Source organism: Polypterus senegalus, chromosome 6, assembly GCF_016835505.1.
Source record: "Polypterus senegalus isolate Bchr_013 chromosome 6, ASM1683550v1, whole genome shotgun sequence".
Classification (NCBI taxonomy): Eukaryota; Metazoa; Chordata; class Cladistia; order Polypteriformes; family Polypteridae; genus Polypterus; species Polypterus senegalus.
The window spans coordinates 166,613,925-166,630,471 of record NC_053159.1 but is presented as its reverse complement, the minus strand read 5'-3'; the positions used below and the strand labels follow the sequence as shown (position 1 = coordinate 166,630,471).

The following is a 16,547-nucleotide window of genomic DNA, read 5'->3' as shown; positions in this document are numbered from 1 at the left end:
TGGGGAATGTTTTATTGCACGCTTTGGGCCCATCAATACCTGTTAATCATCACTTGAATGCCACAGCCTACTTAAGTATTGTTGTTAATCAAGCGCATCCCTTCATGGCCACAATTTAGTCATCTTCTAAAAGCTACCACCTGCATGATAATGCACCATGTCACAAAGCAAACGTCATCTCAAAGTTGTTTAATGATCATGACAATGAGTTCAGTGGCCTCCCCAGTCATTGGATTTGTATCCAACAGAACACTTTTGGGATGTAGTAGAACAAGAGATTTGCAGCATGAATGTGCTGCTGACAAATCTGCAGAAACTACATGATGCAATTATGTCAACATGAACCAGAATCTCAAAGGACTGTTTCCGACATCTTGTCAAGTCTATGCCATGAAAATCTGAGGATATTTTGAGAGCAAAAGAAAGCCATGTCCGGTATTAATATAAGGTAGTTGTCTTAAAAATCTGCTCGATGAGTGTATACTGTCCATGCAAAAGTGGCTCAATCAATTGCTCAGTTTTCATTTTTTACTAAAGTAAAGTATTTCATAAGCAAAGATACAAAAAAGAGAATGCACCCTATCACATTACTGTTATTCATTCATCTTCTGGTTCCCTTATCCAGTAAGCTGATGGGCACATGGCAGGACCCCATTCTAGGTGCTGCAGCATCATTTTTTTTTCCACTGAAGTAATAAGAGAGCTAAAATATTATTAAAAATACATAGGGCAAAAAATGCAACAGCAGCACAGCACTATAATGGAAATACCAGATACGCGCACACATTCTTACATGCATGCATGAATGTTCATTCATTTTAAAAATAGTGAAGGGTATAACTAGATGGTCGCTATGTGCTGTATTTTTCATTTGCTGTGAATTATAGGATGGATGTGTCTTCTGTAACCTCTGTCAAACACTTAACTGAATGTCTGGCAGCGTGAGATAAATTTGTCACTTTTTGTTTAATCACGGCTGGGTGCATGTTAAGTCCAATTAAATCACAGTGCACAAAAAATGAGTATTTTGGTTTGCTGGGTTTTTCTATGGCAAATCCCAAATACAGAGATAAGACCTAGTGCACTTAATTAATTTGAGATTGCCTTGCCAAAAGGCAGATAGAATTGATCAAGCGATTGCTATATGATTTTAGCTTCTCCTCCCCCAGTAGACGTTTATATTTGAACAGAAAAGGCTATACAGGTCCTGTGATAATATGAAGTTTAGTTTACATTCATTTATATAAAGTCATGTATCATCTAACTTTCAGTAAAATAAATCCAATAAAAATAGTTTGTATTCATTGCCTATTTAAATTTAAATAACATATTTACTGCTATCAACAACACATTTCTTACTTTCTGCTTGAATTTATTTACTCTAAAGTTTCAGTGTGGCATGATAGTGCAGTTTATAGTACTTTCTTCATAGCTCAGGCTGCCTTGGGTTCAAATCCAACACCTGTTTGTTGGCTGTGTATTGACTGCATACTCCCTTGGATATGACTTTCTGTGGGTTCTCTGGCTTCCTCCCACCTCCCCAAAGTTGGCGTTGGCTGCGTTCAAAGGCTAATCTAAATTGGCCCTGTGGAGTTTTGTGCATTAGTTCACACTTAGCTTGACTAGTGCCATGTCAAGGGCTGTTTCCTGCCTTGTACCTGCTCCTGAGTGCTTCTCCGATAAGCCACAGCTCCCTGTGGCGGATGGGCTGGACTATGCCATTTTAAAAATGTCATGTTAGGTTACATTACAAGTTAATAAGATGTTGTAATACAACCCCTTATTCAACTCAGGTCAGGTACAGCATGCATTCCTTACCCATTTAGAAAGCAGGCAGGCAAAATGTTTAATATGAACAAATATCTCAGAGATCTGAAGAAATGTTGAAATGAAGAAAGGTTAGCATATCCAGTCAAATGAAGACAACATTGATAATTGCCCGTCAGACCATAAAAGAAACTTTTGAACTGGTATTTGTAAAGTGAATTAATTTTTTTCTAATTAAGTAAAATTGGGAATCAATTTCTTATTTTGTTATGGTAGGTTTATTTGAATATGATACAATGGCTTGCTGAGCACTTAGGAGAAGTTACTGTAATAGACTGTTAATTAAGCACTAACATATTATTGGGTGTTACTCTGGATAGAGCTGTCTGAGAGTTTAAGATGATTTTCAACAACCCAAGACTGCTTAGAATGGTTTCACTCAAATAAGATCTGAACTGGAGACATGTCCAAAACAGAGAAACAGGTGCCTGTCAATGTTCCTTTCAATTAGAGCTTTGATCCAGGTGCATTTTTGCGTAGTCTGAATTAAAGGAATACTCCATCCAAAATGATATATATTTTTTATATCTTATTTACAGGACTCTTGATCAATGATTGAGGGGGAGAGACAGGTCTTCAATTCAAAAAGTCAATCCCATGAGGCTTTACTTTTGTGTTTATGATTTGCATGGATTATTCCAGAAGAAAGTATTTAATAACATTTTACCGAAAAAGCATGCATTCTGCATGTTTTTTGAAGCATACTGTATATAAATGGATAACTGGTATGTGGATTATACGACACATGTAACATGCGATTTTTTTTCTTCTTTCCATTGATTTTTTTTCAAATTGTTTGCTGTTGTATGGCGTTGGTCATTATTGGCTTCTGTTATGTCATAAACTTTTTTCTCTCCATTCTGCATTAAAACATGCAATTAAACTTTTTTCTTCACCACTACTACAAAGTACATTGGGTAAGTAACATATTTAAAACATCATTTTTGGGTGGAGTATCACTTCAAGAGAAGTATGTGTGATGTACCGTTTTGAGCTGAGTTAGAACTTGTCTCACATAGACAGAGGAAGAGTGTATTTTACCAAAGGATGGTTTCTGTTCATTATCCAAAAATGTAACTGAAAGGTTCTGTTCCCAATTCTGATCATATAGAAGATCATTCTTTTGGAAGCACTCGTATAGTCTGGTGATACTACCTGTACCTTTATAACCATAATTTCTTCAATAGATAGTGATGAAAGGTTAGGAAATCTGGCCTGGCTGCTTTTAGCAAAGTCTCTAACTTTCATTTGTTAAATGAATTTTTTAATGAGACGGTGCAGTATATTGGAGAAGCACCTGTTCTAAAGAATATTCAGATTTCTATAGATTCCCATACAGACGTTTCATTTTTTAAATGTTGCAATGATGTTAAAAACCAAGGGATTTTCTCCTACTTGGCAGTAATGAATTGCATCTGGCACAAAGAGCAAAGCATGCAGGGAGGATTTAGTTCAAGATTTCCTTTCCTTGGCAAGCCAAACTAGAACAAATTAAATTCTTTGGATTCCTTCTATAGTGTCATTGTGTATATATTTGCAACTCAGTAGCAGAATTGTAATTTAGGTGGTTCTATGGTCCCATCTGTTCTAGGTCTTTAAAGAATTATAGTATTCATTTTTGTATTCCAAATGAATAAATTTACAATTGTGCTCAATTTCATAAAATATGGTATGTGTGTATATTGTCACCAAACTGAGATGAGTTCCTGTAACAAATTAAAAACCATTGGCCACCTTCATTCATTAAAGGCTGCAAATTAAGCAGGCTTAGGATCAGATCTCCCATTCAACTTGCAAAAACCTGCTACAGTATCAAATAAAGCATATCTTTGCTATTCTACATTTATTTTACTGTTTTATAGAAATGGGGGTCCATTACTATGGGTTTTTGTTGAGAATGTAAAATGAACACACCCTTTTATTAAACAGTTAAATGATCTGTATCACTTGTCTGTAGAAGATTACATTAGAGGTATTATGGTCAGTTTAGTTACATCTATAATATTCTCATCATTTATGGGCTAGAACTGCTATAGAATCGGCACCACTAAACATCAGTACCGTTAAACTTTATTTTATGATCATTAGTAAAAATTTAAAAAAAGGAGATATCTCATATGCCACATCTCATGGTCTCCTTATCTTTATCCTATCCTCAGCAAAAGCTAATTATACTCTGTGGGAAATACTGTGATGAGTGCTGCTGCCTTACAGCTCCAGGAACCTGGGTTTGATTCCTGTCCCAGTTAACTGACCATGTGGACTTTGGCTCTTCTTCTTATGGTTGTGTGGGTGATCTTGTTTGCTTCTGTATCACTTGATGTGTATGTTTAGTTAATTGACAAATCTAAGTTTCTCCCAGCGCAAGTGAGTGTGTATGTGTGCATTATTGTGCCCTGCAGTGGACACCCAGTGCTTTCAGAGTAAGCTTTAGCTCCCTGTGACCCTGTATGGACTAGATGGGTTCAGTAAAATGATGCATGGATGGATAGATATATTATATGATAGTTTTGTGTAATGCTTTGTCTTTTTTGTTGCTGTGTTTTTTTGTGATGGCAAATTATGAATTATCTAGCAGTAGAGATGACACAGTTTAAATGAACATTTACTACACATTGAAACAGTACTTGCCTGAAACATCTACAAAAACAAATTAATAAAAAGGTAAAAATGTAATAATCATAAATAACATTTTCTTCACATATATGGAATTGTAAAATCTTGAAATGATTAGTGTAAGGAAATTAATACAATTGTATGAAGTGTGGTTGCATGCTTGAAGATGTCTAAGGCTGGTCCCTGCTCATAGAAAACATTGCAGCCCCCTGCATTCCTCTGCTGGATTAAGCAGGTTCGAAAATTGATGGTTGCCTGTTTCTTTTTCTTTCTGTCTCTACTCAGTTTGTTTGACAGTCCATTAATTTTTCTTATCTTTTTCTTTCCTCATTAGGTTCTAAAGGGGTTTCCAGAGTGTCTGCAGGCTGACATTTGCCTTCATCTTAACCAGAATTTGCTCCAGAACTGTAAGGCATTTAAAGGAGCAACAAAAGGTTGCCTGAGAGCTCTGGCAATGAGGTTCAAAACAACACATGCGCCCCCTGGAGACACTCTGGTCCATGGCGGAGATGTCCTGACTGCACTTTATTTCCTTTCCCGAGGCTCAATTGAGATCCTAAAGGATGACATTGTGGTTGCAATTCTCGGTAAATAGGCAAGCATGTTCTGCTGAAAGATTTTTAAAAAAAAGCTGACTGCAGCAGCTCATTGCACAATTTAGTTCGGTTATCAAAGGAAAATCTTTACAATTATATGTGATATAATAATTTCACTGTGTAATATACTAGAAAATGAATGCATAGTACATTGAGTTATACTCCGAAAAATCTAGCAATAGTTTATTGTGCCCTTTGTTTTGCATGTTTGTGCCAAACTGAGAAACACTTTCTTCTCCCTTTCTTTTTTTTTGGCCAGTAGGACTCCCACTGAACTCCACATGGGACTCCTCTGCTTCCAAAAAAGGGGGAACAGTAGCACTTCTTATTGCCAAGGTCTTTAACTGTGTTATAATGTTGCATATTAACAACAGAGAAATGTAGGAAGGCCTAATTTGCAAATTCAGATGCCCCTTTCTAATATAACATATAGCCTTATATTTTGCTTTTCACAGCTAGGTGCTTTGAAAACGTAAACTCAAATCTGTTTCACAAACATTTAGTGCCAAGGGTGATACACATCTGCAATATTATGGAAAATGCTTTTCTGTGTGGGAGCGTGTACTCCAAACCGTTGCAATACTATATACAGCGCTTTCACCTGGACACGACTGTCAGCAATTTAATGACCACTTAGTTTCATGTGTCCAGATGTGACTGTCAAATGAGAATACATAACTGGGGACAACTGTGGTGTTATGGGTCCACAGCTCGTTGAGAAAAGGCCATTCATTTTAAATAGATAATCACCGCACCCGAGGCCGTGAGGCGTTGTTGTAGCGAGCCGCGGGGCAGTCGTCGATGTGGGCGTTTCTCACCGTGTGCACAGGTGAGGAACTGCCCACATTCGTGATTGCTCCCGTGGCTAATGCTACAGCTGTGATGGCCCCTCACGTTTAAAAAGAAGCGAGTCGGTTGTGGGGGAGAAAAGCGTTCGTGTAAAAAATGGAGAGAGAAAAAGGAAAGGAGAGGGCCGGAGGTTACGGGAGCAGGAGAGGAAGCAGGCGGTGCGTGAGTGTGGTGGCGCAGCGATCGGCGCTTCGTGGACAGCTGCGTGGAAGCTGGGTGTTAGGCCGACACCCAGGCGTTTGTGTTGATGTCGCTCCGCTGGCGATCAGGTAGCGGGAGTGACCAGGGAAGGCGACGGGCCGCAGAGAAGCCGCGGAAAGGCAGCGGAAGTCGGGAGGCTTGGTGGTGGAATCCCCAACATGAGCGACCTGGCCGTTGGGGGAAACCAAGTTCTCCGGGACTGGGATGAGTGCCATACCGGAGCCAGAGATCGGGAGGTCTCCAGTCTCGAATGTGTGATGTAGGAGGGCAGCTGCAGAGAGCGTCTTGCCTGCTGCGAAGCCCAAACGGGATAAGCAGGTGAGACGCTAACAGAGACGCTACCAGAAAAGCACCGGATTTGTTAATGTTTTAAGACTGCTTCCATAAGAAGATTTAACCTCTCGTTTTAAAGGATTGTCTTTTCTTATTGTTGTTTTAACCTCCACGTTTTTTTCATTTTATGGATTTATTTATTGAAAAACTGCACTATTTATGGAACACTATTTTGTTGACTGTTTTTGTTGGTTTTTAATAAAAGCACTGTTGCACTTTCTACCTTCCCCTTGCTCAGTAATTTGCCTCCATTGACTAGCTCACTCGGTTACATTATCGACGGTGTTGGGTTCATGTGCTTCCAACAGCAAAGGGAGTGTGGAGCCAGAACCCACATCGTCACAACAACCCATTATAAAGCGTTTAGTGAATAGCAGTGAAATCCTGCACTGAAAAGGCTACACCCACAGGGCTTCTTCCTGAAACACCCTCCAGTCCATGCGTTTTAAACCACTACCATAGTATCAAGGAGAGAGCAAAGGATCCTGAACAAAATGCTGACAGAAAATAAAAAGCTAAAATTGCTGTTAACCATTCAGGAGCTCAGTAGTGCAATGTAACTGATGCTTGATAATTAATTTACATGCTGTAATGAGTGCGGTGACAGTGAAGACACACATACATATGCATTGATCACCGTAGCTACTGGGCTCCACATGTTTGAGGAGTACCTCTGTCTGCTATGATATCTTTTTAACTACTCCACTACTATATGATGTAACAACAAATAAGAGTTTAGATAAGTATTGTGGTCTATGTATATACAACATTTTAAAATGTAGCAGCTATTTTTTCATGGCATGTGTGCATTTCCAATCATACAATAATATTAAATTTCTTTAGTTATTTGTTTAGATGTGCAGTCAGGAGGTGGATGCTGTGCAGCCTTCTCCTTGAGTTTACTTGTGTTGTTAGGCATATTATGTTGATTCAAGTAAATAATCTGCATCTGTTGTGGCTTTTTATTATCAGCTCTCTTAACAGCAGGCCTTTTGATGGGATGTGACACACCGTTTACTTCAAATGCATATTTTGCAGTTGATATATTTGTTTCTAGTTACCAATTGACTCCTATGTTTTTGTCATAACTGATGTGACTATAGCCAACCTAACCCCGACACAGACAGGCAGGAGACAGGTTTTTCACCCAGCCCACGGTTTATTTACAGTTCTACGCACACAGTAAACCAGCACCGAGACACAACACAATCCCTTCTCTGCCACCAGTCCATCCGCCTCCACTTCTCCTCAGGCTTTGTCCTCTTCCTCTCAGCTCTGGTCCAAGAATGGTGGGGACTGGCCCATTTTTATAGGGCACCCAGGACTCCAGGTGCCCAATGAGCCTCCTCCAAGTGTGGCGGAAATGGAGCCAAATAGGGCCCTGCAAATGTCCATGCGCCCCCACTGCAAGCCAAGGGGGCTGCACTCTGTCGGTCTGGGGGAGAAATGTTCTGAAAAATACACTCTCCCCTGGTCTTTCATGCTCCGGGTGTCCGGCTGGGTAAGGGCTCCAGCTATCTGCCACACTGAACAACAGAGAGCACACACCGCACCTATATTGTTCATGTTTACCATCCTTCCATTGATGCCATTGAATGCCAATGTGTACTTGGATGCTACAGAATGGCTTTTCCCTTGCAACAGGTTATGTTTATTTTTAAAACCTGTATTGTGATTTCTGCACACACACCACACGTTTACAAGTCTACACTCACAAGTGACACTCAGTGAGCCATCCCACACATTTTTAAGCACAAGTCACTCATGGTTGTTTCCAGACATATGTATTATATGTCTGGCTTCAGCAAAACTTTTGCCCACTAGGGAGCTGGAGCTTCACAAACTATTTAATAAACCTGTGTGTTTCTGTTTACCTGACTCAATGATTGTTAGCCATAACATGGCCACTTAGTAGTTGGAGTATCAGCTAATAAGGAACACCCATACCCATACAGAAACTCTACAAAGGCAAATTCAGAGCAGCATATTTCATTCTCAGATAGAACAGAAGACCCTCTCACTATTTATTACAATCCTGTTAGTGCTGGAACATTTTCCCTTGTTATTCTTATTCTAAAGAAAAATGCTCATTAAATAATTAAGATACAACTACACAATTCTGATGATCAAACTTTTTTCCAAACTGAAAAACAAACAAGCAATTTTCAAGCAACAAGTCAAGCAAGATTTTTACAATAAAGTCCCATTGTCAAATGTTAACCAAAGTAAGCAATTCTAGTAGATGTAATGTCTTTTCTACGATTCATTCTGTTAGTTCAACATTTCTACTTGTACAGCAAAGTCCATGATATCCTTCCTCTAGCTACACCTCCATCATCAGAATGACACAAAAGAAATGTAAAGATTTTTCAGTTCCAAATTATGAAAATTGTTATGAGTTACAAAATGTTACTCCACATGTTACCATCAAAACCACACTGTAACAAATCATACATTTCTGGGATTTTAATTTGATGAAAGCATCTTGAGACAGCGTCTAGTTGTGTTGGAGCTGCAGCAATGCAACAACCCATTGCTGTAGAGCAAGGGAGCGGGCAGGGATTGATATGGGTGGGGTCAGATGCCAAAGCCCTCCAACATTCGCTAATCCTGACCTTGCTGGACCATGTCTAAGTGTTAGTGTATAGGGTAGGTATGACATTAGATATGTATTTATTTAATCAATTCACTAGTAATAAATTCTGTAATTATTCCGTTGCCCAATATCGTTTATTTATTTATTTATTTCACTGTACAAGGTAAAGACCATCACCTACTATACCAGAATGCAGCATTATCATATGTTTACAGAGCTGCAGCACCATAAAGCCAGTGTAATTTTAGAAATGTCTAAACAGTTTTATCACACCAGTTTTAGTACATATGTTAAGGTTATGGGCTTCTGTGGTTAGGATTTAGTGTAAACCATTCAGGATAGGGAATAGTGTGGTTAGGGTTTAGTGTGAAAAGTAAATGGTCACATTTGGACATCCAACCCCACCACATCTAATGTCACCCCATCTCACATCCCACAACAAGGAACTTCTCTTTGAATGTCCAGCTACACAGCATACATTACTTGTGTACCAGAGTTTTGCAAATTCCATTAAGTGAAAACTTTACTCTCAGGTAATAAGATTAGTTCCTATTAAAGGCAGTGTGTAAAAAGGATTCACAATATTAGTTCTTTGAAGAGGAGAGAAGGAATACTCTGTATTTACAAATCTGTAGGTTCAATAAAGTATTCTTTAATCCAAAGTTACAAGAAGGTATTGTTTATTCCTCTGTATGACTGCTTTGTTTCGTTAACTTATCTTAGCTGCTATTATGAAAATCCTTCTATTTTCTATTTTCACTCTTCAGTGACATCTCCCATCTGTAATAAGAAATTCAGATAACACACACATGTAATTGTAAAAGCATAAAGAAATAACAAAGCAAATTTCAGTATCTATGAGGATCATTTAAGAAAACAAAAGAATGCAATCATGCAGTAGATCAAAACTATTATCATATTCTTTGTCAAAACTTACTCTTATTCGAGAAAATAAAAAACTTTTTTTTTTCTTTTGTTCATTTTATTTTATCTAACACATTTTCGCTGTGGTATTTAAAGCTAATGCATTGGATGTTTTTCTGCTTTATTCTATACTTGGAAAAATGTACAGGGTAGGTTAATTAGTGACTCTTATTTGGTCAAGTATGAGTATTTTTCTGTGAATGTGCCAGTTTGCCCTTAAATAGATTGGCGCCCTGTCTAGGGTGGGTTCATGACTTCCAGTCATTGCTACAAGGATAGGAATCATGTCCGAACAGCCCTGATGTGGATAATTTAGAACAGAAAATGGATACATTGATGTTCATTAAATAGTAATGAATGGAAGAGTTTAAGCACCTTAGTGTTAGAATTACCATGTAAGGTCAAAACACTAAAAACAAACTAAGGCACCAAAACAGAAGGAAACTCAAAACAAGAAATACATTAAACAAATAGCAGCAATGTTTTTTTTCCTCATTAGTATTTTAATTTGTTTATTTCTGTTGGTATGTAGACACTCGGTGGGAGAAAAGGCAAAGTAATCACCTCCATTCTTTCCAAACCCTTAATGTTTTGCTTATTTTCTTTTCTCCTAAATCTAGGTTTTTCTTAATTTCACATTTTTTAAAACAAATAAAAACTGGTCAGAGGTGTACAAAGCTAATGAAGCTAAGTGAAGTGTAATTAAATATTGAAGCATTTGTAGACAAAAATACCCAAGCCCCTCAGTGCTAGAGCTACTGTTCTAGCTGTTCTCCTTGAAGATTTTATTACATGGTTAAACACAATGAAAAACTTGCATGTATGGGTACTCTAGTTTCCTTCCACACCCCAGAGATGCACATGTTAATTTGACTGATAGCTCTAAACTGACCCACTGTGAGTGTGTTTGGGTATATATATATGGGCGAAAAGTGGTGTTGCATCCAGGGTTGATTCCTACCCTGTGCACAGTGCTTTCGGGACAGATACCAGGCATCCATAATCCTGAACAGAAATAAGTGAGGTTAGGAATAAATGGATGGATGTTTGAGTTACACATTACTGTAACTATGGGTTTTTGAAATGCCAAAGATTATTTTTGGAGGAGCTGAGAGAAGTTACATACAGTAGGTTAGGTTGGCCTGGGCTGAACAGCTAGGCATGTTGCCACTGCAAACTTCACTTAGATAAGCTGAATGTTACTGAAGTGGAGTTTCTCTAGAGAATATTTTTGTGCTGATCCGGCAGACACAATAAATACAATCTGTGCTCTCTGCTGTTCTATAGTAGTTGATGATTTGGCTATTATTTTCTATTTCTTGTTTGTATAATGTAAGCATTCAGGCAAAAAAATGGTTTTGAATTGCTCATCCTGTTCCAGCACAAGTTGTTTTAACACAAACGTCTGGCATAATAAGGTCATACTTTTCCAAAACCGGTATACATTTTCAGAAAAAAAAGTGACACACAAGTTTAGTATTGCTGACATTTATATTTTTTCCCTTATCCATTTAAAACATCCTCTGTATATTTTGTTATTTCTGTGGAAAGTTTTCATTGTACTCCCACAAAAGGAGTCAAATCTTTTGTGAAAGCCAATAGAGCAGTTTCTGTTGTTCTCCCAGGTACGTTTCTGGTCTTCTATTATTATGATTGACTCCTACTCAGTTTCTTCAAAAAGTGGAAATAAAACAATTCTAAGTCAGTCTTATAGCTAATTTCCTAGTACAAACCTGAAATTATGGGATCTTTATTCAGTTCTATGCATTTACTCCATAATTTTTTTACCTTAGTGTAACTAGATTCATTTTACATATGGACATATAGCCAGGGATTAGTGTTTCTTGGGGATATATTTAGTTTCTGCCCTTAGTTCAGAAGATGGGAAAAAAAACTACAATATAAATGTGCTGTGCTGACCCACTTCAACTAAAGAACACTTTTTCACTCAAATGACTGTCAAGAAATATCTTATAATAGACTCACCTTATTAGAAATTGACTGGCCTCTGCCCATAGTTTCTCCATTTGCTTACAGTTTTCCTGAAGCCATGCTACTTTGTGTCTGTTGCAGTGTGATATCAATCAAGTCATGTGATTAAATAAACTAGAGAAATAAAATGGTGGCGCTTGATGATTATTACAGAAACAGGTTTTTATTTTTCCTTTCATATAAACCCCATGCAGTGTGAAGTACACAATGCAATTTAAAAGTGAGTAGCCACTTCAATTCATTATCATTCACTTTAATTTTTTCCCAATAAGTGTACTTCCAGTAATTATCTCAGTGTGCTCTACAATAATTAACAAGTTAGAAAATGTGTGTGTGGTGTAACATTCAGGTGCATTTGATAATTAAGAGAATTGATGTGAAAGTTGAAGTATTTCAATTTTTTTTTCTTTATCCAAGAGTCAGTTGTTCCATGTTTGTTATTTTAGATCGTTATTACTCTATGAAAGGATTAAAGGAACTGAAACACATTCCTCATCAAGCTATCTCTCTATTATCAAAAAAAAATCCTGGGAGGGAGACTAGGGAGATGAGACGTGATCTTCTCGGAAGACAATTTGGCATCCCGCAAGAGACACTTTAACGTCACACGGATACAATTTGACGTCACTCAAGAGACACTTTAACGTCACGTGAGACAAGGCAGTGAGACCACATTTAAAACAAGTTTAGGGACATCTAACCAAGCAGTTGTTGAAATGCTTTTGGCAGACAGACATCATGTGCTCCCAGCTCTTAAAACAACGACAAGCAGAACATGCAGCTCGCAAGCAGCAGGAAGCCAGCAGATGATCCGAACCCTTCTCCTTAGCGTGCATTTAGCCCCCCCAACCTTTCACAATGCGAGTGGCAGAGACACGATGTGGCAAAAAGACAGCTGCTGCACAGGCTCTGAAATGATCAACGCAAAGCGCGACAAAAAGAACACACAGCTTGCCAGCAGCAGCAGAAAGACAGCAGATGATCCGACAGCATTTACTTAGCGTGCATTCAGCCGCCCACCCTTCACAACCCAAGCAGCATTAAACGTCCTGCAAGAAAGATTTAATCACGCCTGAGTCATTAATTAAAGGACAAGTATTGTTTTTACAAAAGTTTTAAAGTAAAAGTGAAAAGCATATGTAACATTTCCCATGAAAATAACAATCTCTTTAAATTGTATATCCGGGTAAACCAAACCCGGTGGTGGGCGAGTAAAGTGAGCAGGGGGCAGAGCCCCTAGGTTAATATTAATTAAAACACAGTACTTTAGAATACCAATAATACATCATAGACAAGAAGATCAGGAACTTGCCGCAATTGTTCGTGTTTATCTTGGACTGAAAGGTCAGGGCCCTGGCGCTAGAGCCACTGAAGCTTCCCACTTCCCAATGTCACTGTCCATTTGTAAACCTGCCTTATCTTTAGATCAGTTAGGTCAGCTGCACCTCTCCCGTGTTATCAATTAGTTCAAACAACATTTAGCTGCAGGGTGATAACATCTGCTCTTTACAATAATAATCTGCTGATAATTTGTTCGATCAATTCAGTCATATATATGTTTACATAATTGATTTTCCTTTTCATTTATTTTCAGATGTGATGTTTTTGTGCTCTTTTAGTTAACTTACCTATAGCAGCAGGAGAAGAACATCACTGTGTGAGTTGTTTGTGCATGCGCGCTGACAAACATCTCACAAACTTGCTTTGGGCATCTAAATGATTGTTGTATAAGAAAAACAGGAAAATATACAAAATATACAAGTTTATTGAAGTTGCACAACATGTCTCTCTGTTTTAAGATGGATGACTTTACAAATACGGCAATGCTTTTCAATGGGAAATTTTTTAATTTTAAAACAGCACAATCTGTTTAGGATATCTGAATAAAAAGTAAACTGCCTTGATAAATTTATTTAAAGAATAAGTGTGCCACATCTCAACAAAACTGATCCACCAGGGGCCAAGTTGGTTCATGTGAACAGATAGTCAGGCAAACAGACAGACAGATAGACATGGGCTTTCGCAATTGGTGCTTAATTCTTAAAATGCAAATGCACCTAAAAATATAGAAAGGCAAAGGTGCAACATTAAAAGAAAACATAATGTGGAAACACAAACTGAGAAAAATCATTCAAAATATACACATTTTAATGTATATGTACACACATCCATACATACATTCTTTATATAATTGGTGGTTTTAACTTCTAATTTCTTAACTGTAAAAAAGCTATTAATAGTCATTGGCTTTAAAACATCTGTGTATGAAATTTTAAAAGTCCATTGGTAGTCAGTTGTCCTTTGGACCGGTCATGATGATAATCACTGAGAAACAAATAGGGCAAACAAAAATAGCTTGTTAATGATATCATTGATTGTTATAAGACTATCGTATTTGTTCAAGTTCTATTTAAATTTTAAATAGAAGGAATTTTTATTTAGTCGACAGAAATATCTTTCATAGGAATGGTAAAAACAGACAGGAATATTATTCGTGAATAAATCAACTCAAACCTTAAACAACTTATAATATTTTGCTCTCCATAAAAATATACAGTATCCTGTCTAAATTATACAAGTTAGAAATAAAGTAAACGTTAAAAGAACAAACATTCAAATTTCTTTACTCTTATGTAATTTTATATAAAAAATAAACTTAGATTTTAAATATCCCAAAGATTTTGCTCTCCATAAAAATATATCCTGTCAAAATTATACAACTTCAAATATGAACATGCTGCATAACAAAACCTAGAAATATAAATAAAATGTGTTCCTTTCAGCAATAACAAATCAAATCATTCAGTTGTCTTTGCTCATATGTCATTTTAGAGCTGGACGCCTGGCATCTTTTTTTGGCCACAGGTTTGTTTATGTTTGGTGTGAGGTTCTGTGTTGTGGAGATTCTCAGGATGGACTGCAGGTGCTCATCAGTGAGGCGACTCCTGTGTGCTGTTTTGTTAGTCTTTATCACTGAGAAGAGCTTCTCACACAGATATGTGCTAACAAACATGCACAAGGTTCGAGCCGCATGTAGACGGACTTTTTTTGTTCTTCAAAGTCACCAAAGCGCCGTGCAAACTCAGTGCGCTCAGTTTATCAGCAAAGGGCGTATTTGGGAACACCGTAGTGACGACTTGGTTTAACATTACTTGGCAACAGGGAAAGTGGGGCAAATTGCACTGGTACATTTGTGTCTCCCATAAAAGCAGCTTCACTTGAAATCACTTTGTGATTGTGCACGGGTAAAAACGTCCGCTGAAGTGTCAGATTCTTATTTAATTCTTCTGCTTTCTGTATCTTCTGCATTGCATTCAGGTTACCCTGATGTTTTGTCTCATAGTGCCGTCTTAGATTAAATTCTGTTAATTACAGCCACATTAGCTCCACAAATGAGACACACGGGTTCAGTAAACATATACTCAGCCTCCCATCGGTTTTAAAGGCTCTATTTTCAGAATCAACTTTTCTCTTCAGCATCGTGTGAGCTAGCTTCGCAATAACTTGCAGCATCATAAGCTAGACTTGATTAACGCGGTAAGTGTTCGGCAAGGCAGCTGAAGCGCTGCATTATGGGATCTGTAGTTTATTGTGTTACCAGCGCTTCATATACCCGGGCCATTAATAACAATAATACAGTATATAAAATGATCTCGGGCGGATATAATTACACGCCGGGCGGATGTGGTCCTGCCCTTGAGTTTGACACATATGGACTAAATAGAACTTGAAAAGATATATTTTTTTAAATGTGATCGCGCAATTCAGATAGAGTTGACGCGCACTACAGCCTGCATGCCTCAATAAGTCATCCTCCCCTCGCTGTTACTTTTTTACCGTTCATCTAATGAATACACTGAGTATGGCTTTACCAAAACAATCATTGATGGTGAATAAAGTATCAATTATTCGAGTATGTAGATCGGGATATATATATACATATATATACCCGCGTATCGCAGCGGAGAAGTATAAGCTAGAAAAAGAAAAGGGAACATTTTAAAAATAACGTAACATGACTGTCAATATACAGTATTTGTTTTGTGAGTGTTACTGAGTGTTGTTGTCATCAAGGATTTGATTATCATTATTTCTTTCAATCAGGTTCGTATTTGTAGGATGTGTTGTGTTCAAGTTACATTCCGTGTTTGTCAATCGTTGTAAAGATGACAGGTTTCATTCATCGATTCGTTTCTTACTGCATCACTAAACAGCTCGTCTTCTTCTTTATCTGAGACCTGACACACTGCATGCACGGGTTTCTTTTTTACACTGTCTTCCTTTAGCGGGACATTGACTTTGTTTCCGCAGTAGCTGGATTTATGAATATGCTTTTATGTATCAAACGCTTCATATTTTTTGCTGCCTTTTCAATTGTGTAATTCTGTTTTTGTTCAACGCTGTTTGGAACTGTTGCTTTTTATCTGTGCACTGCGTCAGTTCACGTGAGCCGTTCGGTGTACATGCATCGAAGTTTCCCAGCTGTGCTGGTGCCATCTCGTGCTATGTCCATGGCTGTATTTAATGTTACCTTAGTCCTGGCACTTAAAACTTTCTCTCGCAGTTTCGCTGAGTTTGTGTCAAACACCACCCTGACCATCTCATCTTCCTCT

The 16,547-nt window shown here is 37.9% G+C and overlaps 1 protein-coding gene across 3 annotated transcripts in view; it reads left to right on the top strand.

Annotated features, from left to right (window-relative positions):
* The window catches only part of LOC120531779 (potassium voltage-gated channel subfamily H member 7-like), a 440,320-nt gene that overhangs the window by 331,784 nt on the left and 91,989 nt on the right, over nucleotides 1–16,547 (top strand). The window contains exon 9 of one of the 3 annotated variants that reach the window (XM_039757502.1): nucleotides 4,776–5,030. In XM_039757502.1, the coding sequence (XP_039613436.1) occupies nucleotides 4,776–5,030 (255 nt within the window). The remainder of the gene's footprint in view (nucleotides 1–4,775; nucleotides 5,031–16,547) is intronic. The other 2 variants (XM_039757501.1, XM_039757500.1) reach the window with 2 other exon arrangements.